The sequence below is a fragment of the Choloepus didactylus genome (assembly GCF_015220235.1).
Source record: "Choloepus didactylus isolate mChoDid1 chromosome 25 unlocalized genomic scaffold, mChoDid1.pri SUPER_25_unloc2, whole genome shotgun sequence".
Taxonomy (NCBI): domain Eukaryota; kingdom Metazoa; phylum Chordata; class Mammalia; order Pilosa; family Megalonychidae; genus Choloepus; species Choloepus didactylus.
This window is the reverse complement of record NW_023637607.1, coordinates 4,075,066-4,096,101: the sequence shown is the minus strand read 5'-3', so window position 1 is coordinate 4,096,101 and position 21,036 is coordinate 4,075,066. Positions and strand designations below refer to the sequence as shown.

Sequence of the window (21,036 nt, the reverse complement as noted above, 5' to 3'; positions counted from 1 at the left end):
AGCCAGCCAGTGCACCATCCATGGTAGGCCATTCTCAGCTGTGTCCGCCTCCCAGCCCCTCCCATCTCTCAGCGATTGAAAACCTTTCCCCACACCCTTGTCTTCTTCCTCCCTTCTCACCTGCATCCCAAGAAGGGAAGCTTCCCCTCCCTGGTTGCACACCACACAGTTCTGACAAGTGACTGCCTTTTTCATTTATAACAACCTAACGGAAGAGGTTGTCCATTTTATAGGTGAGGAAACTGAGACTCAGAGTGGTCAATTGACATGCCCAAGTTTACTCTTGAGGATGTGGAGGAGTCAGAATTTGAACCCTGTCCATTCAGCCCCAGAAGCCTGGGATCTCAGTCCCTCAGACTGTCTGTTCCATACTTCTCAAGCCTTTGCACAAGCTACAGTGGTTTTCCTGGACAGAGTGGGGTGACTCCGGGGTCTGAACCAATATTTTTGGGCCCCCAAGGTTTTCTCACTCCCTGCCAGGACAATGCCTTCCTTAATCCCTGCCCTGTGATGGGGAGGGGAGGGGAGGGGAGGAACCAAGGATGTTGCCAGCATCCCTGTTTATTGCTGGCTGGGGCATGGGTAGATAGGAGTCTGGGGGGCCTGAGGGTGGACACTCCCCCTGCAGCCTGGCTGACAAGGCAAGCCCAGCGGAACGTGGCTGTCCTGGAAGTTGCCCCGTCTCAGCACTGCCGGGCCCTGGTACTTGCAGGGAAACTCGTCCTGATAGTGAGTTGAGAAGAAGCGCTGTCCACCCAGTGGGGGCTCTACATGGCTGTACTTGCACTGGGGAGACAGGATGGGCAGGCTAGCAGGGCAGCCTAGAGGGCAGCTGACCCAGCAGGGCCATCCCGTGGTCCCCACCCCACCCTGGAAGCGTCAGAGCAAGGGAAAGGCCCAGGCAAGTGGGGCTGGTGATTGGACCCTGGTGAGATGGGCAAAGGGGGTCCCAGACTGGACTGGCCCTGGAGCTGGGTGGGAAGCAGGACGGAAACTAGGGGTGCCTCAGGAATTGTACCAGGGTTGGGGTGACCCTAAGGTAACCCTTGAGCTAACACTCAGCTTGGGGTATAACCTTGCTGAAAGGGTGACACTGACATGACCCTGAGCCTGGGATTTCCCTAGAGTTGACCCTGAGCTGACTCCACACTAACTGAGTCAGGGGTGACATCATAATCGTCCTGAGATAACCCTGTGATGTCCCTACACTGGTTTGGGGATTTGGGGTCAGGGGGGTACCCGGCTCCCATGCCCTCCCTCACCCGCTGCAGCATCTCCTCAGTCACGACAGCCCGAGCTGTTGGCTGCGGCCTCAGCATCTTCTGGTTGGTGGTTAAAAAGTCTGGCTCTGGAGAATTGGGTGGGAGCCGCGGAGCTGCGGGGTTGAGGCAGGCGAGGCGGGGCAGAAGGGGCGGGGCCGAGCAGCACTAAGGGGGCGGGACAGGGTTCAGGGGCGGAGCCTGGACCGGGCTGTAGTTGGGGAGGGGCGAGAGCTGAATCCAGAACCTGGGAGGAGGGGTGCAGCCGGGCTGGTGCGGAGGAGGAGAAGGAGTGGGGAAGAGGGGAATCAGGGCTAGACGAGTCTGGGGGCGCAGCCAAGCGGGGTAGGCTTGCGGGGCAGGGGGCGGAGTCTGATGGGTAGGGAGGGGTTAGCGTCAGCTGAGGGAGCCTACAGAAAGGTGTGGGACCATGGCCTGGGGTGAGGTCATTCATGATCACCACCGGCAGGGCTGTCTGGGGGCGGAAGTGGGGTTCTGGTAGATTCGCGGTCAGGCAGGGGTTGGAATGGGGCTGACCGAGGGGCGGGGCGGCACTGCGCTCACCTCCAGTTCCCTCCGGCAAGTTGCTCTGCAGCAGGTGGAGGTTCAGCGCTTTAGGGGGCCTCTGCGTATCCGGGGCGAGGTAGTCCGAGCCCATCGAGGTCTGAAAGAAGTTGTCGAGCAGCGACGCCTCCCCCAGGGTCACATGACTCTGCAACTTTTCGTGAGGCGGGTGGCGGCTGGGTGGCTGGGTCGAGGGCTGCGGCTGTAGGACCACATGGCATCTGGGATCCCCCGAGGTCCGGGATATCCCGAGGCCCCTGTCCGCGCGCAGAGAGAGGCAATGGGCGCTGTGTGACCTTGGACAGCTCCCGGACCCTCTCTGGGCCCCGCGAGGTGGCACTGGGAATCGGTACCATTCTTTCATTTTACAGGAAGAGCCACTGAGGCTTGAAGTGGTGAAGCTACTTACTCAAATAGATCCAGGAGATCCCTGCATACATTCCAAGCTCACTCCCACCTTGGGGCCTTGGCATTTACTGTTGGCTTTGCCCAGGAAGCCCTTTTCCCTAGTGGACCCTGCCCCCTTCCTGCTCACCTGGCCTAGGAAGAACTGCGTGGTGGTGGTGAGGCTGCCAGGGCCTGGGCGCTGGTTTCCTTCCAGGATGTGGGACATCGGGGTCTGGTCGTGGTGAAGAACAAAAGGCTCTGCAGGTGGCAGAGCAGGGACTGAGCGGCTCTGGGAGGCTGTGAGCATAGCGAGGGGTGCAGGTGGGTGGGGGTGGGGCAGCAGGCTCTTACCAGGCTCCTGTGGGTAGAAGTGCTCGGCGTGGGTGGTCCTGTCACGGAAGAGGCCATCTCCAGGCCGAATGTTCACTTTGTGGATATGGGCGGCCGCCTGGGCCTTGTCATACCTGCAGGTAAGGTATGAGGCATCTGGGCCCTTGCCACTCCCAGAAAAGATGAGGCGGTCGGGGTGGCCCAATAGCCAAGCCACGGGAGCTCATGGTAGAAGATCTGATCCACTAATGGACCTTGCCTGCTGGTGACAGAGACCTCAGAGGCATAATATTGCCCAAGGGAGGCACATCCCACATTCTACTGACAGTTCCTTGTCCCATCTTGGTCGGAAGGCCATGGTCCCTTCATACCTGTCTGAGGGCAGACCCTGGGGCCTGTAGGCCTGTCCCTGCACTGAAGAAATGGACCCATAGCCAATCTTGCAATCTCCCAGTTCCACACTGGAGGAAGCCTGTGGGCAGACAGGGAAGGGATGGTGTGCTGGTTTGGATGTATTATGTCCCCCAAAATACCATGTTCTTTAATGCAATCTTATGGGGGCAGATGTATTAGTGTTGATTAGATTGGAATTCTTTGAGTGTTTCCATGGAGATGTGACTTAATCAACTGTGAGTGAAATGTTTGATTGGATATTTTCCACGGAGGTGTTACCCTGAGCATTCAGGGTGGGTATTAATTGGATCACTGGAGTCCTATAAAGGAGTTCACAGACAGAAGGACCTCAGAGCAACTGAGAGTGACATTTTGAAGAGGTGCTGCAGCTAAGAGGACAAAATGCCCAAGAGTAACATTTTGGAGAAAGCGATTTTGAAACGCAACCTGGGAGCAAGCAGACGCCAGCCACAAGCCTTCCGAGCTAACAGAGGTTTTTCCAGATGCCAATGGCCATCCTTCAGTGAAAGTACCCTATTGTTGATGCCTTAACTTGAAACTTTATGGCCTTAAGTCTGTAACTTTGTAACCAAATAAACCCCCTTTATAAAAGCCAATCCATATCTGGTGTTTTGCAAAACAGCAGCATTAGCAAACGGGAACAGAAGGACAAGACTGCCCAGCCCCCACCATCGCCTTCCCCAGCAGTCCAGCCAGGCCTCAATTTACCCTTTTACACATCAAAGCGGGTGGGCCCAGGAGGGCCTGGAACTGTCTCCGGTAGGAGGTCTCGTTTCCCTGTGTGTTCTGGTCCCACTTGAGGGTGTTGGGGCCCCCTGAGGATGAGCAAGAGAGGAGAGAGGGAAAGAATGGGATTGGTTTTCTGCAGCCTCAGGTCCACCAGGATTCAATTCCTCTTCTAGGAAGAGGAACTGGGCAGGCAACAACATGAATAATAAAAATAACCACTACCAAATACTGAGCCAGGCATCTATGTTAAGTGCTTCACCCCTCATTTTTGTGGTTCTTACTATTTTTCCCAGTTTTACAGCCTCCCTGTGGCCCAGAGAGGTTAAGTAACTTATCAGACATCACAGAAATTAGGAGCTGGAACGGAATCAAATCCAGAGCTGATGAACCCTGAGCCCAGCTTGCAGGGACTTCTAGAGGTGACTTTCACCAGCAGGGCCCCTGGCATCACAGAATTGGAAAATCACTTGAACTTTGTCAACTAAGTGCCAGGCACATCACCCGAGGGACTCTTCTGGCTTCACCAGCCCCTGCAAAAACCTGGTCCTGTTACAGCACCCGTTTCACAGGCGAGGAAACTGAGGCTTGGAGAGGTCGACTTGCTCAGAGACACAATTAGGTGGCAGGACTGGGTTGGGGGGACTTGGCATATCTATCTGACACCAAATCACGTATCATGACTTCTGGCCCACCGCAGGACACTATGGAGATTCAGGAGCTATCCTGCCCACTCCATGAATGCAGAAACGGAGGCTGGGAGAGGTTCCAGGGTCTCTCGGCCTCGTGGCTAATGACATTGGGATCCGAGAGCTCTTTGCGGTGGGGGGGCCGCATCAGTAGACTCCAGTCCCCGGTCGTGCCCACCAATATACTCGGATGGGGGCAGGGTGCGAGGCTGGGGGTGGAGGGGGCTTGAGAACGACTGGGTTAAGCAAAGCGCCCCGGACGCCCCGGGCGCACGCTCACCAAGGTGGCGGCAGGGCGCGCGCGGCTGCGGGCCCGTGGCGTGGGGTGGGAAGAGCTCCTGGTGCGTGGTAGGCGGGAGGCGCAGCTTGGCGCGGTCGCCGGGCGGCACCGAGTCGCGGTCGAAGATGAGGCGCGCGCCGCGGGTCTGCTCCCTGACGCGCGGCGGCCGCTCGGGCCAGACGAAGGCAGCGCGCGCGTTGGAGAGGCTCACGCCGGCGCGCGCGTCCGCGTGCATGCGCAGGCTGGTGGCCCCCATGGCCCGCGCGTGCTCCCGCGCCAGCTCGCCGGGTGGCGCGGGCCGAGGCAGCGGCGGGAACGCGCGGCGCGCCTCCGACACCTGCTCCTCGCAAGTCCCGAGAGCGTCCTGCGGCAAAAGGGGCGAGCGGGGCGGCGGCGGCAGGCAGGGCAGGACGCGGGTGGCGCCCGGGTAGTCCCGGAAGTCCCGGCGCGACGAGGAGAGCATGGTGCCCTCGTGCAGCCGCGGGTCCGGCCCCAGCGCGAAGTGCGAGGCCTTGAGGAAGTCCCGCAGGGGCATCGGATACTGCAGGACGGCGCCCGCGGCCATCGCAGGGCACTGTGCTACCTGCGAGGGGGCGGAGACATGCAACTGAGCAAGTACCCTCTGGGGATTTGTATATTTGTGAGAATTGCATTTCAAGCAGAGGGAACAGCAGGTGCAAAGTCTGGGACGCTGGAGCAGAGGGAGCAAGGGAGAGAGCCATGGATAAAGAGAGTGGAAAGGTCATGGGGGAGCCGGGTCCTCGTGGGCTTTGGGCGAGGAGACATCGGATTCTTCCTCCGAGTGAGGTGGGAGCCATGGTAGGTTCTGGAGCAGAGGAGGAGCATGTTACTAAACAAAGAATGTGTATCCACAGCCACTCGGCTTGTGCCCATTTTTATCACGCGAACCCGGGTGAGGTGGGTTTTAACCACTGGGTGACTTATGAAGACACTGAGGTTCAGGGAGGTTGCCATTTGCTTGGGATTTGAACCCAGGACTCTGATTCTAGAGTTTGCAGAATGAACCACTGCAATCAGCAGTTTCCTGACACTGGGGCCCCCTCTCCCCACCCTCAGTCAGTCACTAAGTCCCTTGTCTCCTCTCCTTCACATCTGCGAACCCACGTCTGTCCCTCTGCCCAACTCCTGCCCTGCAGCCCCTGCCATTGTCCCATCCCTGCCACACAGCTCCATGCTTGTCTTCCTGCGCTGTGCAATTATCCTGGGCTCTGACCGTTCTCCCAGTCCCCTCAGACTTTAAGGTTTGCACACTTCCCACTCTCCTTCTCTGACCTTTGCTCCTGGCACCCCCTGACCCCCTTAACCAGTCTCAAAATTGTTTATCTTTACTCAGCACAGAGGTGTCTCCCTCACCCTCCTCCCTGTCTCTTGGAGTCTCTGGCTGCCAACAACAGCCAGACTCAGGCTCACCTCCTGCAGGAAGCCCACTTGGATCACGCCAGCCCACAACTACTTACTCTTGCTCAGACCTTTAAAAAAAAACAAACAAGTTTTTCAGTATATATAGGCTTGTTGCTTTTTCCATTGATCATCTTGCTACCTGAAATAGCTGAGAGTTGAGAAAAGTGCACCAAAGATTTCAAAATCATTTCCAGGAGAATCTGACAACTGAGACTGGCTAGCCAGCTAACCTTGGAATAAGTAATTGAGCTTCTGTGACCTTTAGTCTCCTCGTCTGTACAACAGGGCCAAAGGAGAGCATCCCTACCTCAAGGGGTGGCATGAGGACCGATGAGCCTCTGAAAATGTGTCCTGAGTTTGGTCAGACCCTCTGATTTCCCTGCGGCCGCTTGCAAGTTCCTGCGGAGGCTAGTCTAAGTATTGGAGACCAGCTCTGCCCATTACGACCCAAATTGCTTCCCCAGAGAATCCTGTCACAATGGTCGCCCAGCAACTCTGGGGCAGTGGGGAGGGAAAGGCCTGGGTTTGAATCCTGGCTCCTCTTGAGGGCTTGAGGGACCCAGGCAAGTGACCAGACGTCTCAGAGCCTCAGTTTTTCCATTGGGAAAATGGGACTGATAACTGGTAACCACTTCAGAAAGGCATAGTCGTGTGAACTTGGCTGCCAGTGTCTATTATGATTATTTTGTAACCTTTTCCTCCTCCCCTGCCTCCTGACCCTCCCCACACCGGATGGACCCCTCTCTCTGAGTCACTGCATCTCTTTTCAGTTTTTTTAATAATTTTTTTTTATTGTGGTGACGTATAGATCACATAACATTTCCCATTTTAGCTGCTTTCGAGTGTACATTCAGTGGTGTAAATCACATTCACAATGTGGTGCTACCATCACCACCATCCGTCCCCAGACTTTTCTGTCACCCCAAACAGAAACCCTGTACCCATGAAGCACTGACTCCCACTCCCCACTCCCACGCCTGCTAACCCTAGAATCTTCTTTGTCTCTTATGAATTTGCCTATTCTAGATATTTCGTATCAGTGAGGGCATACAATATCTGTCCTTTTGTGTCTGGCTTAGGTCACTCAACATGATGTCTTCAAGATCCATCCATATTGTAATATGGATCAGAGCTTCATTCCCTTTTATGGATGAATAATGTCCCATTGTGTGAAACTGCACTTCTTAATGTCATTCCAGGGTACCCTTTAAAGTTGTCAGTGCCCTCCAGGCAAAGTCCACTGGGAACGCACCTGCAGTGGAACAAATTCGGGCTTATAATGCACCGTAGCAAGAGAGAGCACACACCTCTGGGAACTGTGGGGTGTCTCAGTAGGAGGGTGTTAAAAAGGACTTATTACAGGATTTGGGCTTGTGTTAGGTGTTTTGGGGAGGGGTTGAAGGAAGCAGGGCTTTGCTCTGTATCGAATGCTTTTACTGATTGGAAATGTCACTTTCTTTTTTTTGAGATGAACAAGCAGATGAAAGTACCATGTAAAACCACAGGAAAAAAACAACTTCGGAAACAGATGAAATAATTAAAGGCATCAGCATGTTGAACCTGACTTAGTTGTGGACAGGAAGATTTTGGATGCTGTCAGGAAATGGGGGTGAGGGGTATAATTCTGTTACTGAATATCTCAGTAATTTTTATCAAGCAGTCGGAAGGAATGACTCAAGACTAAAGCTTTTCTTGGTAAAGAAGCAGCAGTCATTCAATTTGGAGAGGAAAAGAGGATGTCTGGCTGTTTCTGTGGTTTGGGCAATGTTTATGTTTTGTCTGTGTTCAGACATGATTACAGAGGTGGTCTTGTTTTGTCTGAATGCATAACGGTCAACAGAGTGGCCTTGTCTGATGTTGGCATTCTGGAAAATTGCTTACATTCAACAGGAGAACACCAAGGCCAGCTGTGAGTGCCAGGCTAGCTCTCATCTCTTTCCCAAAGGTCAAACTCAGCCCTAAGCAGAGGACAGACGCCAGGAGGGCTGGGCAGTGCCTGCCAGACCCACTGCTGGATCCCTGGAAGACAGAACAGGGTCTGGTACACAGTAGGTGCTCAGAGGAATATTTTGCAAGGCCCCCTGGGACAGCAGAGGCTCGAGAGAAGTGAACCCCACACCCCCTGCAGCCCTCGCAGCGACAGGCCCTGATGCTACAGGTCCCCCACACCCCATTGCAGGCCTCTGGTTTGGTTGGGATTTCTCTACTGCAGATGCAGTGTCCCCACTTGGGAGGGAGGGACATACACAGATGTCTGGATCCAAATCTGGGGACTTGGATTTGGAGACCCACTGGTGATTTCTATTTAAGTTAAATTGTTTTTATTTTTTAGAGCAGTTGTAGGTTTACAGAAAAAAAATCATACAGAAAGTACAGAATTCCCATATACCTCTCCCTCCACATGCAGTTTTCCCCCTTATTATATTTTGCATTAGTATGGTACCTTTGTTACAATCGATGAGCCAATATTATTATATTATTAACTAGAGACCATAATTTACATTAGGGTTTACTCTCTGTGTTGTACAGTCCTATGGGGTTTTTAAACAAATGTTTATTGGGTACCTTATTTACAACACAACATTTCCCGTTTGAACCACTTTCCAGTGGTGTTCATTATATTCACAGTTGTGTGCTGCCATCACCACTGCCCATTCCCAAAACTTTTCCATCACCCCCACTGGTGATCTTCTTCTTCTTTTTTTTTAAATTAGAGAAGTTGCAAGTTTACAGAAAAGTCATTCAGAAAACAGAATCCTCACACCCCACAGTTTTCCCTATGTTAACATTTTGCATTAGTGAAGTACCTTTGTTAAAATTGCTGAAACAGTATGATGATTATGCTATTAATTTGAATCCATAGTTTTTATTAGGGATCACTGTGTTATACAGTCCTATGTAAGTTTAATGCAATTTTGAGATATATTCACATACCATACAATCCATCCAAAGTATACAATCAATGGCTCACTGTATCATCACAAAGTTGCCCATTCATCACCATGAGTCCTATGTATTTTTTAAAATTCAGTTTTATTGAGATATATTCACATACCCTACAATCATCCACATTGTACAACCAGTTGTTCACAGTATCATCATGTAGTTGTGCATTCATCACCACAATTTTTGAACATTTTCATTGCTCCAAAAAAAAATAAAAATAAGAATAAAAATAAAAGTATAAAAGGACACCCAAAACACTCCATCCCCCCATCGCACTCTATTTTTCATTTGATATTTGTCTCCATTTTTCTACTCATCTGTCCATACATTGGATAAAGGGAGCGTGATCCACAAGGTTTTCACAATCACAAAGTCACACCGTGTAATCATCTTCAAGAATCAAGGTTACTGGGTTGCAGTTTGACAGTATCAGGTATTTCCTTCTAGCTATTCCAGTACGCTAAAACCTAAAAAGTGACATCTATATAGCACAAAAGAATACCCTCCACAGTGACCACTTGACTCCATTTGAAATCTCTCAGCCACTGAAACTTTATCTTGTTTCATTTCTCTTCCCTCTTTCGGTTGAGAAGATTTTCTCAATCCCTGCCGGGTCCAGGCTCATCCCCAGGAGTCATGTCCGGCGTTGCCAGGGAGATTTACACTCACGGGAGTCATATCCCACATAGGGTGGAGGGCAGTCGTCTGATGTATTTTTAAAGAAGTTTTTATTCTAACATATATACAACCTAAAATTGCTCCTTTTAACTACATTTACAATGCTGTGCTACCGTCATCACATTACCAGAACCTTTCCATCACCCCAAACAGAATCTCGTCCATTTAAACATTAACTCCCCGTTCCTTTCCCCACCCCTTTATGTCCTTGAGCATTCAGGATCATTAACAAAAAAAAATCTTTATCTGGTATGTCCAAAGGCTGGTTGTCTTCATTGATGGGTTCTGGATTTTTACCTTGTTCCTCTGGATGGATGGGTCATCATTTTCTGTTCCTTTATTTGTCTTGTAATCTTTTGTGACAGCCATACATTTTGACATGTTAAAGTGTTCATGCTGGAATTTAGTCCCTGAGCTGTCTGTTCCTCAAATTCATGTCCCCACTGGTGATCTTAATAGGGGAGAGCTGTGGGTTAAAGAGTCTCTGCTGAGGGGGAGACAGTTGGGGGGTGGGCAGGGAGAGGGGGAGGCAGGGACGCGGGGTCTAGGGGGGCTTCTGCCGTTGTTCAGGGAGAGAATGGGGCTGCCTGAGCAGGGAGTGTGGACTGGGAAGACGCGGATGGGACATGAGCAGGGGTTGGGGGAGCAGGTGTGGAGGGACAGGGAAGAGGTGAGCATGAGTCCAGGCCTGTGGCTGGGTGACTGGGTGGAGGGCAGGGCTGCTCCTGAGATGGGGACATGGGAAAGGGAGAGAGATCTGGGGGTCAATGCTGAGGTCAGTCTGGAGCTTGCTGTGGTGGTTTGAAGCTATATGTATCCCAGAAAAACATGTTCTTACATTGAATCCCTTCTTGTGGGTGTAAACCCATCGTAAGTAGGACCTTTTGATGAGGTTCCTTAAGTTAAGGTGTGTCCCACCTCAATCAGGATGGGTCTTAATCCTTTTGCTGGATTAAGTAATAGAATGAAATTTATAATAGAATGAAATTCAGACAGAGAAACTCAGAGATGGAGCAGCCAGAAGCTGAAATCAACAGAACCCAGAAGAGAAGGGAGAGATGAGAAGTTGCCACCATGTGCCTTGCCGTGTGACAAAGCACCAAGTATTGGCAGTAGCCAGCCCCAGAAAGCCAAAGTCTTTGGGGAGAAAGTGTTGCCTTGATTTGGATTTTCTTTTAGCCTCAATACTTTGAGCTAACAAATTCCCATTGTTTGATCCAACACAAGGCACGGTATTTGCTTGAGCAGCCTAGAAAACTAAACCACTTGCTAAGGGTGGGGAGCTCTGGAATGTCCAAGGGAAATGCCCAAGGGCAGGGGAGAGCAGGAGACAGGTCAGGAGCAGAGACAGATGTGGGAGAGGCCAGCAAGGAGGTGGCCGCAGAGGCCCGGGGAGTGGGCAAGGCCTTCCAGGAGAGTGGAACAGGAGAAGAGAGGCTTGGAAGGGTTGCTGAGCCCCGCAGGCAGCCAACACTTAGGGAGAACTTACTTTGTGCCAGGCTGTGGTGTACAGAGGTGAAGAGGATGGATCAAAATCCCTGCCCTGGTGTGGCCCCTCACAAAGTGAAATTCAGGATTATCATGTGACCCAGCAATTCCATTCCTAGGTATGTATCCCAAAGAATTGAAAGCAGGGACTCAATGGACACTTGTATACCAATGTTCATAGCAGCATTATTCACAATAGCCAAAAAGTGGAAACAACACAATTGTCCATCAACAGAGAATGGGGAAACAAAATGTGGTCTATCCATACAAGGGAGTATCATTCAGCCATGAAAAGGAACGGAGTTCTGATGCATGCGACAACTTGGATGGACCTTGAAGACATCATGTTGAGTGAAATAAGCCAGACTCAAAAGGACAGATCCTGTATGATCTCACTTCTATGAAATATCTCGAGTAAGCAAATTCATAGAGACAGAAAGTAGATTAGAGGTTACCAGGCACCAGGGACGGGGGAAAGGGGAGTTATTGCTTAATGGGTACAAAGTTTGTTTCGTTAATGGCTAGTGGTGAAAGTTACACTATATTATGAAAGTAATTAAAGCCACTGAATTGTACCCTTAAAAATGGTTAAAATGGCAAGGTTTAGGCTACATGCATGTAACTACAATGAAAACAAAATTAAAAAATCCCTGCCCTGGTGAAGTTCCCACTCTCTTGAGGAAAGACAGTGAAATAGATAAACAAAATATATAGCTAGATTAAATAGTTTTACAAGTTAAGGAGAAAAAAGTAAAGCAGCAGGAAGCGTGGATAGGAAATGACTTGTAAAGTCCCATTAGATGGCGTTTGAGTAAACATCAAGAAGAGGCCACAGGGAGCCATGGGGTGATCTGGAGGAAGAGCATTCCAGGCAGAGGGAACAACAGATGCAAAGGTCCTGAGGCGGGAGTGCTGGCAATTTCACCCAACAGAACGGAAGCAATATGGTTGGAAATGAATGAGGGGAAGAGTAATAGGAGTTGAAATCAAGAGGAAATATTTGGCAAAAGGAAACCAGTTGTGTTAATTTTTAAAAAATCTTTTAATTTGCTGTTTCAATAATATATGTACATTGTACTAAAAAAAAAAAAATCAAAAGCTACAAAACGGTATAAAGGTGAAAATTAAATCCCCTCTCCCCTTCCACCCAGTTACCCCCCTGGAGTAACCACCTTCCCAGATTCGTGTCTGTTCTTCTAAAAATATTCTATGTATTTTCTTAACTTTCTAAAAACCTTATATGATATTATGACCGTAATTCATGCTCCCTATAGAAAACAAAAAGAAAATGCAGACTCGCAAAAACTAACAATGTCAAGTCCTTCCTTGAGCCACAGCTAACAGGTTGGTGCTTTTTCTGGGAATACTTTGAATGTAGGTAGTTTGATAACTTGGAAAAGACAAACCGCTGTGGGGCAGAATGCAGCGAGCTCCGAGGTTCGCGTAAGATGCACTGGCCAGCGAGAGTGCACACGTGGCAACCCCCAGTCTGCAACATCGGCTCACCCTCGCCGCGCACCACGGCCCAGGCCAGGGTCAGGACAAAGGGCCAGGCCGCGCCTGCGCAGTACACGCGCGGGCGCTCGGAACGGCCCCGGGACATGGCCTGGCGCCGCGTCCCGCCCCCTGGCGCCGGGCGCAGACGTCTCGGTGGCGTCACGGCGGAGTTGCCATGGCGGCGCTGAGCGGGCTGGTGGCGGCGCTGGAGTCGTACAGGGATCGGGACCGCCTGGTGAGGCTGGGGCCGGCTGGGGACGACCCCTCGGGCCGCCGTCCGCCCCGTGTCGCGGAAGTCGCGGCGAAGCGGGGCCAGAGAACCTGCAGTTCGGTCAAACCTGCTAACGGGGGTCTTCCATGGGGAAACTGAGGCGCAGATAGGGGGCGGGATCGCTCAAGATCCCCCATCGCAGAAGCTCTGTCCAAGCCGGGTTTAACCAGGTCCCTGGGCGTTGGGCATTTAGATTTTTCCAGCCACCCCAGCGTGGCTGGACAGTAACATACCAACCAAATCTCCATGACTGGACATTTGAGATCTGACCAGGACCCTGTAGTGGATTCCTGGGTTGTCTGGAACAATCTCATGTTGGGATTTAGGATGTTGCAAGGCTCCCCTCCATGGCTGGATATTTAAGTTCTGATCATAATCCCCTCTGGTTGGACACTTTGGTTGTTCCATCCAGGCCCCTGAGGTTGGGCTCTTAGATTGTCCCGCCCATTTCCTGTAGACAGTGACTTCGTACTGGGGACAGCACTGTGGCTGGGCATTTAATTTCCAACCAAATCCTCTATGATTGGGCACTCAGATTTAAACAAATCCCCCCGAGTTAAACATTTAAATTGCAGTGTTCTGCCATTACAAAGGGGCTTAAAAGGAATTACACAAAAAAATACTGTATAAAACAGGAAAAAGCAATTTCTGAAAAACAGATGAAATAAAAGGGTGGTGAACCCGGCTCAGTCCACAATGCGCCAAATTGCCTGTGGATGGGTTCCTTCACACTAAAGGAATCCAAGCAAATTATCGTTTAGTTCACAGGGTTGGGGGCAGACCACCTTCTTCCCAGTGCCTGGCCCAGCCCTGGGCTTTGGCCCAGTCAGATAGAAGTAAATGTACATTTTGGTCTAGTCCTCCTGCCTGCTGGGTAAAGAAGGATCCAGAACATTTGTTTTCTTGTTTCCATCATATAAAGGCTGTGCCCCTTGGTGACATAAGTCATCAGCCCATTACACTCTCTGTGGTGCCTTTTGGGCAATGATGTCATGTTTCTTCATTTGTCCCACCTACAGGTGCCTTTTCACACTTCTAGCTTTTACTGGAAGTTTGAGGATCTATAATCTTCCACATGCTTGATCCACTGGGGCCAGGTTGGGGGGATGATGCAGCTCTGTGGAGGAAAAGGGCCTTCCTGACTGTTCTGGTTTCCTGCAGATCCGAACGCTGGGGTACTGCTGTCATCTGATCGGCGGAGTCCTCATGGAACAAAGTGCAGCCAGATCAGAAGTGGGGACACGCCTGCTGGCACTGTCCACCGAGCTCAGCCACTGCAGGACTGTCCTGCGGCTTTTTGACGACTTGGCCATGTTCGCCTACACTAAGCAATATGGCCTGGGGACAAAGGTAATGGGGCACATGGGGCTGCAGGGAGGGGGCTGCAGGCCTCAGAAGCCTTGTCCCAAAGTGCTTCTGTATGGGCAGTTTATTTTTTTAGATTTTACTTTTCTGAGGCAGTCAGATATTCTTATTTTAAGTAAAAAATTTAAAACAGTAAAAAAATAGCAAATCCATTTGCATGTTCCAAATTCAGAAGGTTCAAATATAACATATAATAAAAACATATATAATAAAATATATTTTATGTATGATACTCTAATAAAAATAACACAATAGGCATAATAAGCTTAATATTGTGAATATAACAAATATGACATAATATGACATGATATAATATGTATAATTTAAAAGTTTTCCTTTTTCCTGACCCAATTTTCCTCCTCAAAGGCAGCTTCCTTTGTCTCCTTCACAAGATTTTCTGACCCTTCACAAGCAAATACATGTTTACCTAAATAGTTACGTGCCATATGTACTCTTCTGCCACTTGCTTTTTCCCTTTAAAATTCAGCTTGGAGATCCTTCTGTATCAGTCCAAAGAGAGCTGCTTCATTCTCTATGAGCACCTGGTGCTCCACTCCATAGACACACCTTCATTTATTTAACCAGTACCCTGTTGATGAACATGTAGATTATGTATAATATTTCACTGTTACAAACAGTCCTGTTCGGGAATGACCTTGACCCTCGTCGTTCTGCATGGGTGGTAGTAGATCTAAAGCAGTGGTTCTCACCCAGGGGTGGTCCTGCCCCTTTGGTCTGTGAGGGTGCCCTGGACCAGCTCTGCTGAGGCATGTCCCTCCCTGGGCTGCCCTGTTCTGTCCCCCTGTGCCCCATGGCCTGGCCATCCCAAATTATGTGTTTCCCGGTTTCATACTCTTCTCCCCATCCTCCTCTTTATCTGATTGGGGCACTTTCCACACACATATCTCCTCTGCAAAGGGCCAGGGGTACAGGGCCCTCTGTCCCCCTGTATATCTCTTGGCCAGAACAAGAGCCCCTCTGTGTTGGGTCCGGTGTTTGTGTCTGTGTCCCCCCACCCCCCCCTCCCCCGCCATGAGCCCCTTCTCCTCCCCAGGTAGAGCCCAGACCCCACCACTTCACAGGAAACATGGGTGGAGTGAGCACATTGGGGCTAGAGGCCCCAGTGTGTACTAGAGGGTCCCAGGCAGGACGGGGGAGTACGGAGTGTGGTTCAGAACCCGGAGGGAACCGAGAGCACTGCCGGCAAGGAGGAAGTTGGGGGCAGCAACATCAAGCACTGCGGGGAGGGGGGTGCAGAGTGGGGGTGGGGATGGTATGCAGTGAGGATTTGCAAGTAAAGACGAGGAGAGGCTGTGGCCTGGGGCCCCAGCCAGCCTGTTGGTCTGGAAACTTAAAAAATCTCAATGCTCGGGCCCCACCTCAGAGCTTAGAGATTCAGACTCTTGGGCTGGCTCCCAAAATCTGTTGACACTCCACTGGGGACTCCATTGTGTATCCTGCTCCCATGGGCCCTGATGCTGTGAAGCAGAAATCAGGCCTGTGGGTGGGACCCTGGCCCCAGCAGCCTTTATTCTCCTGCAGAAGCTGGCGCTGGTCAGAATTACTCACAGGACAGCCTGCCTGGCCTGGACTTTGCCCTGGTGACTGGCAGGGAGCAATCTTCCCAGTGGGTGGGGTGCCTGGCGTGACCCCAGCCACTACAGCGGGAAGCAGGTAGTCCTGATCCCAGGCCCTTGTCCACCCCTTTCGTCATCCCGCAGGAGGAAGATGTCTTTGTGCGCTGGGTGTCTGTCCTGGGCAACCTGGCAGACCAGCTCTACTACCCCTGTGAGCATGTTGCCTGGGCCGCTGACACCAAGGTCCTCCACGTGGACTCGGCCCGGTGGTGGGCGCTAAGCACGGCCCTCTGGGGCCTCTCCCTGCTCCTGGGGATTGCCAAGTAAGTGGTAGTGCCAGCAGGCCGAAAGGGAGCTCTTGAGGTCCGTGGGCTTGGGGGTCTCCTTGGCAGGGCTGCTGTGGCCCTGGCATCGGTGGACTGTTTTAGGCTGTAGGTGTGTGGAGTTTGCCTCTTCTCCTTTTCCTCCTTTTGTTGCAGCCTCACTTTAGGAATTTCCTGCTGCCATAACGAATGACCACAAATGTAGTGGCTTAAAGCAACACAGATGTATTCTCTGGAGGTTAGAAGTTCGACACAGGTCTCATGGGCCTAAAAGCAAGGTGGTGGCAGGGCTGGGACCCGTCTGGAGACTCTAGGGGAGAACCTCTTCCTTCCCTTGCCTTTTCCAGCTTCCAGAGGACGTCTTCATTCCTTGGCTCATGGCCCCACCTCTGTCTTTATAGCACATCCCTCCAGCCTCTGCTTCCATCGTCACAGCTCCTTATTCCAACTCTGATCTCTGCTTTTTTTTTTTTTTAATTTTACATATTTTATTGACACAGAATATTATCCTTTCAACTTGTAATCAATACACAAGTTGTAATCGGATATTTCACATGCCTTTTTTTTTTCTCTTCATACTGAGTGTTCAAAGTCAGGTGTGTTGTTTCTACTCAGGGCACATCTCCGCTCGTACAAGCCACAGGTTTCAAGTACTCAGGAGGCTCATGTGGCCACTGTACTGGACAGCACAGACACAGCATTCTGGATTCCTCTGTACAAAGTACCGTGGAGAGGTAACAGTCTGAGGGCAAGGCTGTGACTCTGCATTGTCATCTGTTCCACGTGAATGCAAACGGCTTTGATGCTCATTATTGATGGGGATGGGAAAGGATTTATTCGGCCGGGCCTGCCTCCCTTTTGTCATCCCTTGTGATGACACCATGCCCACCAGATAAGCCAGGGTCCTCTCCCTGTCTCAAGACCCTTAACTTAGTCCCACCTGCAAAGTCCCTTTTGCTATGCACGGTCACACAGTCACAGCTTCTGGGGGTTGGGATGGGGGCATCTTTGGTGGGGGTTCAGGGGCATTATACTGCCAACCACACCCAGGAGGAAGTAACTCCGGGCCCTGGGGAGAAGTGGCCAGCTATGGTGCTTCTACCCGGATCCCTGAGTCCTGCCTGCACAGCTAATCGGCAGGTGACCCCAAGTAACACAGCTGATGGCTGCACACTTCCCAAACCATTCCATTTCCAAGAACTTTAAAACCTGAGTTCCTTCCAAACATTTTTCTCCTTGCAAATTTGCCGAGTCAGTTTGTTCAGAATCTCCTGCCCCAGGAAACAAGAGGAAGAACAGGGATCCCCTCCCCCATCCTTGTGTTTCTTTTTTTGGGGGTGGGATGGGGTATTTCTTAAAAAAACTTTATCGTGGTAACATATATATAATATAACATTTCCCATTTGAACCACTTTCAAGTATACTATTCAGTGGCTGTTAATTACGTTCACCATGTTGTGCCACCATCACCACCATCCATTCCCAAAACTTTTCCATCACCCCAAATGGAGCTCTGTAGCCATTGAGTCATAACCCCATTCCCCCACCCCATCCCCATCCTTGGTACAATGTAATCTACTTTCTGTCTCTCTGAATTTGCCTATCTCTAGTTATTTCATATAAGGGAAATCATACCATAGGTGGCCTTTTGTATCTGGATTATTTCACCCCACATGGTCTCTTGGTGTCTTTGTGTTGTCACATGCCTAATAGTGGCAGTCGCTGGGCTTTAATGACCCAATCCCTGGTGCAATTGCACTTCCTTGGTTCTGGCTCATGGGGTGGGGCAGGGAGTAGGGTGGGGGGTGAGGGGGCTGATTTAGAGCCCCAGGTCTGCTGTCACCTTCCCTGGGCACTGCACTGATCTTAGATATTCCGTTTCCTCCACCTCTTACAGATGCTCTGTTTAAATGCTCATGTAGACCATCTGGAAAATGTAGAAGCCCCAGAGTAGAATCCACGGTCCAACCCAGCTCCCCATTGTCTGGAATTTGGCAGTTCTCTTCCAGCCTTCTGTCGTACACTCTTCTGATGTTTTCGCCTTGTGATCTTGTTTCAGGGCCACCTGTGCCTCCTTTATCTCTGTGGCCCCCGTCTGATAGTTATACCCTCTACGTGCTTGGTTGCAGTGTCTGGTTGGGAACTGGCTGTGTGTCCCTCCTGATGTCGGTCCTCCACGCCATGGACTTGGGGATCCTGGAGACCCCTTGGGCTGGGTTGTAGAGTGTCTGGGAATTGCAGCTGTAAGGGCAACCTTGTCTCCTGGCCTCTGGCCCAAAGAGACTTCTTGTTCTTGTTTTAGGGGCAGCCTTGGTCTCTCGTTGTTTTTTCCCTTAAGCTTTTTATTTTGAAATAATTGCAAACTTACAGGACAGTTGCAACCATAATGCAATATCCATATGGAGAACTCCATCATGCCCCTTCCCTCTCCAAATGCCCCCATTCATTTTTAGAGGGCCTAGTTTTCCTGTCATCTCTGTAGGTTGGGCATGAGCCAGGGTTCAGGGCTGGGAAGCGTTGGGGGTGTGCCTGTTGTGACACGTGGACCAGGTGTCCTCAAGGCCTTAGGGTACATGAGAATCACCTGGAAGTTTGTTAACAATGCAGGTGCCTAGGCCAGGCAGCCAGAGGTTCCATGGCTGTGGGAGGCCCAGGAATCAGCATTTTGCTCGAGTCCCCCTGGTGGCTCAGAAGCAGGCCTACTTAGCACACCGCAGGTACTGCCCCACATGCCACTCTCTCTGGCATGGATCTGCAGTGAGCAAGCCTGCATGGTGGCCAGAGACACGTGACCAGGCCTGGCCCTCCCAGTCGTTGAGTCCGATGAGGTCATTCCCCCAACAGGCAGGATTCAGTGCTTCTTGCTCTGACCATGCTGGGGTCACTGGCCACCCGCGGGCCCCATAGCCTGGGTTGCATGGTACCTGGGTGGGCACCTTGCATGGTCATGGGGAGCACCGGAGGCCACCCACCCAGGACCCCCTTCCTCAGACCATGGATGGCAGTCCCTTGGGGCCCAGAGGCATCAGAGTCACCTCAGGTGGGTCCAGCCAGTGTCCAGGGCATGTCCGGATCGTGTGAGTGTGTGCACGTGTGTCGGGGGCAGGACTGCCGCCCACCCGGCCCATCCTCCGCATTTATCGGGTGAGGTGGCCAAGGCTCAGAGAGGGAGAGCAGCTCCTTCAGGCTGTCCAGCTGTTTGGCCTCCTCCCTGGTGGCTGGGAACATCTCATGTAAGTGAAGGTGTGATGTTTCTTGGAGCTGTGGGCCCGGCCAGTGGTCCAGGGAGGAGCCACTGGTTGCAGACAGAATCCCTGGCAGCAGGAACAGGAAGCAGAGCCCCTCCCCGCCTGCTGGTGTTGGGGAGCTGATGCCCCTTCCCCCCCCGCACCCCCGCCCTGCCACACCCCTTTCTGGTGTTGCAGGTCCCTGTGGATGGCGCTGAGGCTGAGGCAGAAGCTGAGGAGCCCCATGACAGCCTTCACCAGGTGTGACGTCTGGTGCCTCATCCAGGAGAGACAGGCCCACTTCCTCCAGCTGGTCCCCCATGGGTGTCCCTGATCAGGGGAGGTCCCAGATTGCCACTTATTAGCTCCTGCCCCTGTGCCAGGCCCTGACTGGGGGGTATGTCGTGTACTAGGTCATGGGGCCCTCACAACAGCCTCCGCAGTGGGGGATGGGGGAATAGTGCCTTTTATACATGGGGAAACTGAGGCTTGCTGAGGCCCCCCCCCTTAGCCAGGAAGAGGCTGAGGAAAGGCTCAGAGCCTTTGCGGCCCTGCCTCCAGCAGGAAGGATGATCCTTGGAATGAGTTAATCTCCTGAGGATGACGATCACTGTCACTCTTTCGTTCTGGGAAGGTCCCGGATGGACTGTCTGGCCTGTGGTTGGCACTGCCAAAATGGCCACTGAGCAGCTGGCCTGAGACTCTGCCCCGAGCTGGGTTTGGTTTCACCTGCTCCTCGGGGGTGCATGATGACAAGGTGGGGACCTGGCTGGGGGCAAAGCCCAGGCCCAGAGCCTACCCCCCAACCAGACCCCATCCCACCTCCCTGCCTGAGGTGCGGACTCGAGACTTAGGTCCTGGGACCATGCCCTGTGGATGCTCTGGCTCCCTCGTGGATGTGGGATGGGCACTCGGTTCCCTTGGGAAGGTCAGGGCCAGCTTGGCGAGCAGGGTCTGTGGTCACTTCCTTCCCTGCCCTGCCGTGAGCACCTCCTCCTTGCTTCCCACAGCCAGCTGCCCCGGAGCAAGCGGAGGGCCATGGAAGCCCAGATCCGGTCGGAGGTGCTGACTCTCCTCAGCAATCTGGCCGACCTGGGCAATGCCGTGCACTGGCTGCCCCCAGGGGTACTGTGGGCCGGTCGCTTCCCCCCGTGGCTGGTGGGCCTCCTGGGCACTGTCTCCTCCCTGCTCAGCATGTACCAGGCTGCCCGGGCCTGCAGCAAGCAAGCCGAGGCCACCACCCCATGACGCGCTGAGCAGCACCGGACCACCCGGACTCTGCTGCAAAGCACGACTCTCCAGGGCGAGGGGCCCTTGACTGAGCAAATCAGCAACAGGTGTGGGGAGATGAACTCGCCGAGCGGAGGGTGCAGGGACCAAGCAAAATCCACACATGGGTAGAGATTGGGGGCTGGTGTGGGGTCTCCCCCAGGCCTTGGATCCTCAAGGAGGGTGCTCTCTGGGCCCCAGGGGAGGGAGGACCCCGGGATCCACATGCTCTCAGCAGGAGAAAGCAGCTGCAAGCCTCGCACAGAGCCAGCTCTTTGTGCTGGTGGCGAGCAACTTGTGTTCGAATAAAAACATGCAGCAGAG

The 21,036-nt window shown here is 52.1% G+C and overlaps 2 protein-coding genes across 6 annotated transcripts; one reads left to right on the top strand and one right to left on the bottom strand.

Moving 5' to 3' along the window:
* Positions 1-5,184, bottom strand: TEX45 (testis expressed 45). 2 transcript variants are annotated; one of them, XM_037824442.1, is made up of 8 exons: positions 4,650-5,184; positions 3,663-3,769; positions 2,912-3,012; positions 2,562-2,674; positions 2,359-2,468; positions 1,824-2,025; positions 1,263-1,348; positions 1-786 (listed from the first exon to the last, which is right to left on the bottom strand). In XM_037824442.1, the coding sequence occupies exons 1-8, from the start codon at positions 5,182-5,184 to the stop codon at positions 562-564; spliced, it is 1,479 nt and encodes a 492-aa protein (XP_037680370.1). In that variant the 3' UTR covers positions 1-561. The 2 variants fall into 2 exon arrangements, with proteins under 2 accessions (XP_037680370.1, XP_037680371.1); XM_037824443.1 differs by having other exon boundaries at positions 1,263-1,375; positions 4,650-5,023.
* PEX11G (peroxisomal biogenesis factor 11 gamma) lies at positions 5,020-21,036 on the top strand. Of its 4 annotated transcripts, XM_037824448.1 has the most exons (6): positions 5,020-5,468; positions 14,113-14,301; positions 16,038-16,216; positions 16,832-16,950; positions 19,642-19,704; positions 20,454-20,585. In XM_037824448.1, exons 1-5 carry the CDS (start codon positions 5,370-5,372, stop codon positions 19,659-19,661), a joined length of 606 nt encoding a protein of 201 aa, XP_037680376.1. In that variant the 5' UTR covers positions 5,020-5,369; the 3' UTR covers positions 19,662-19,704; positions 20,454-20,585. The 4 variants fall into 4 exon arrangements, with proteins under 4 accessions (XP_037680376.1, XP_037680373.1, XP_037680374.1 ...); XM_037824445.1 differs by lacking the exon at positions 16,832-16,950 and having other exon boundaries at positions 5,044-5,468; positions 20,454-21,036; XM_037824446.1 differs by lacking the exons at positions 5,020-5,468; positions 16,832-16,950 and adding an exon at positions 12,758-12,915 and having other exon boundaries at positions 20,454-21,036.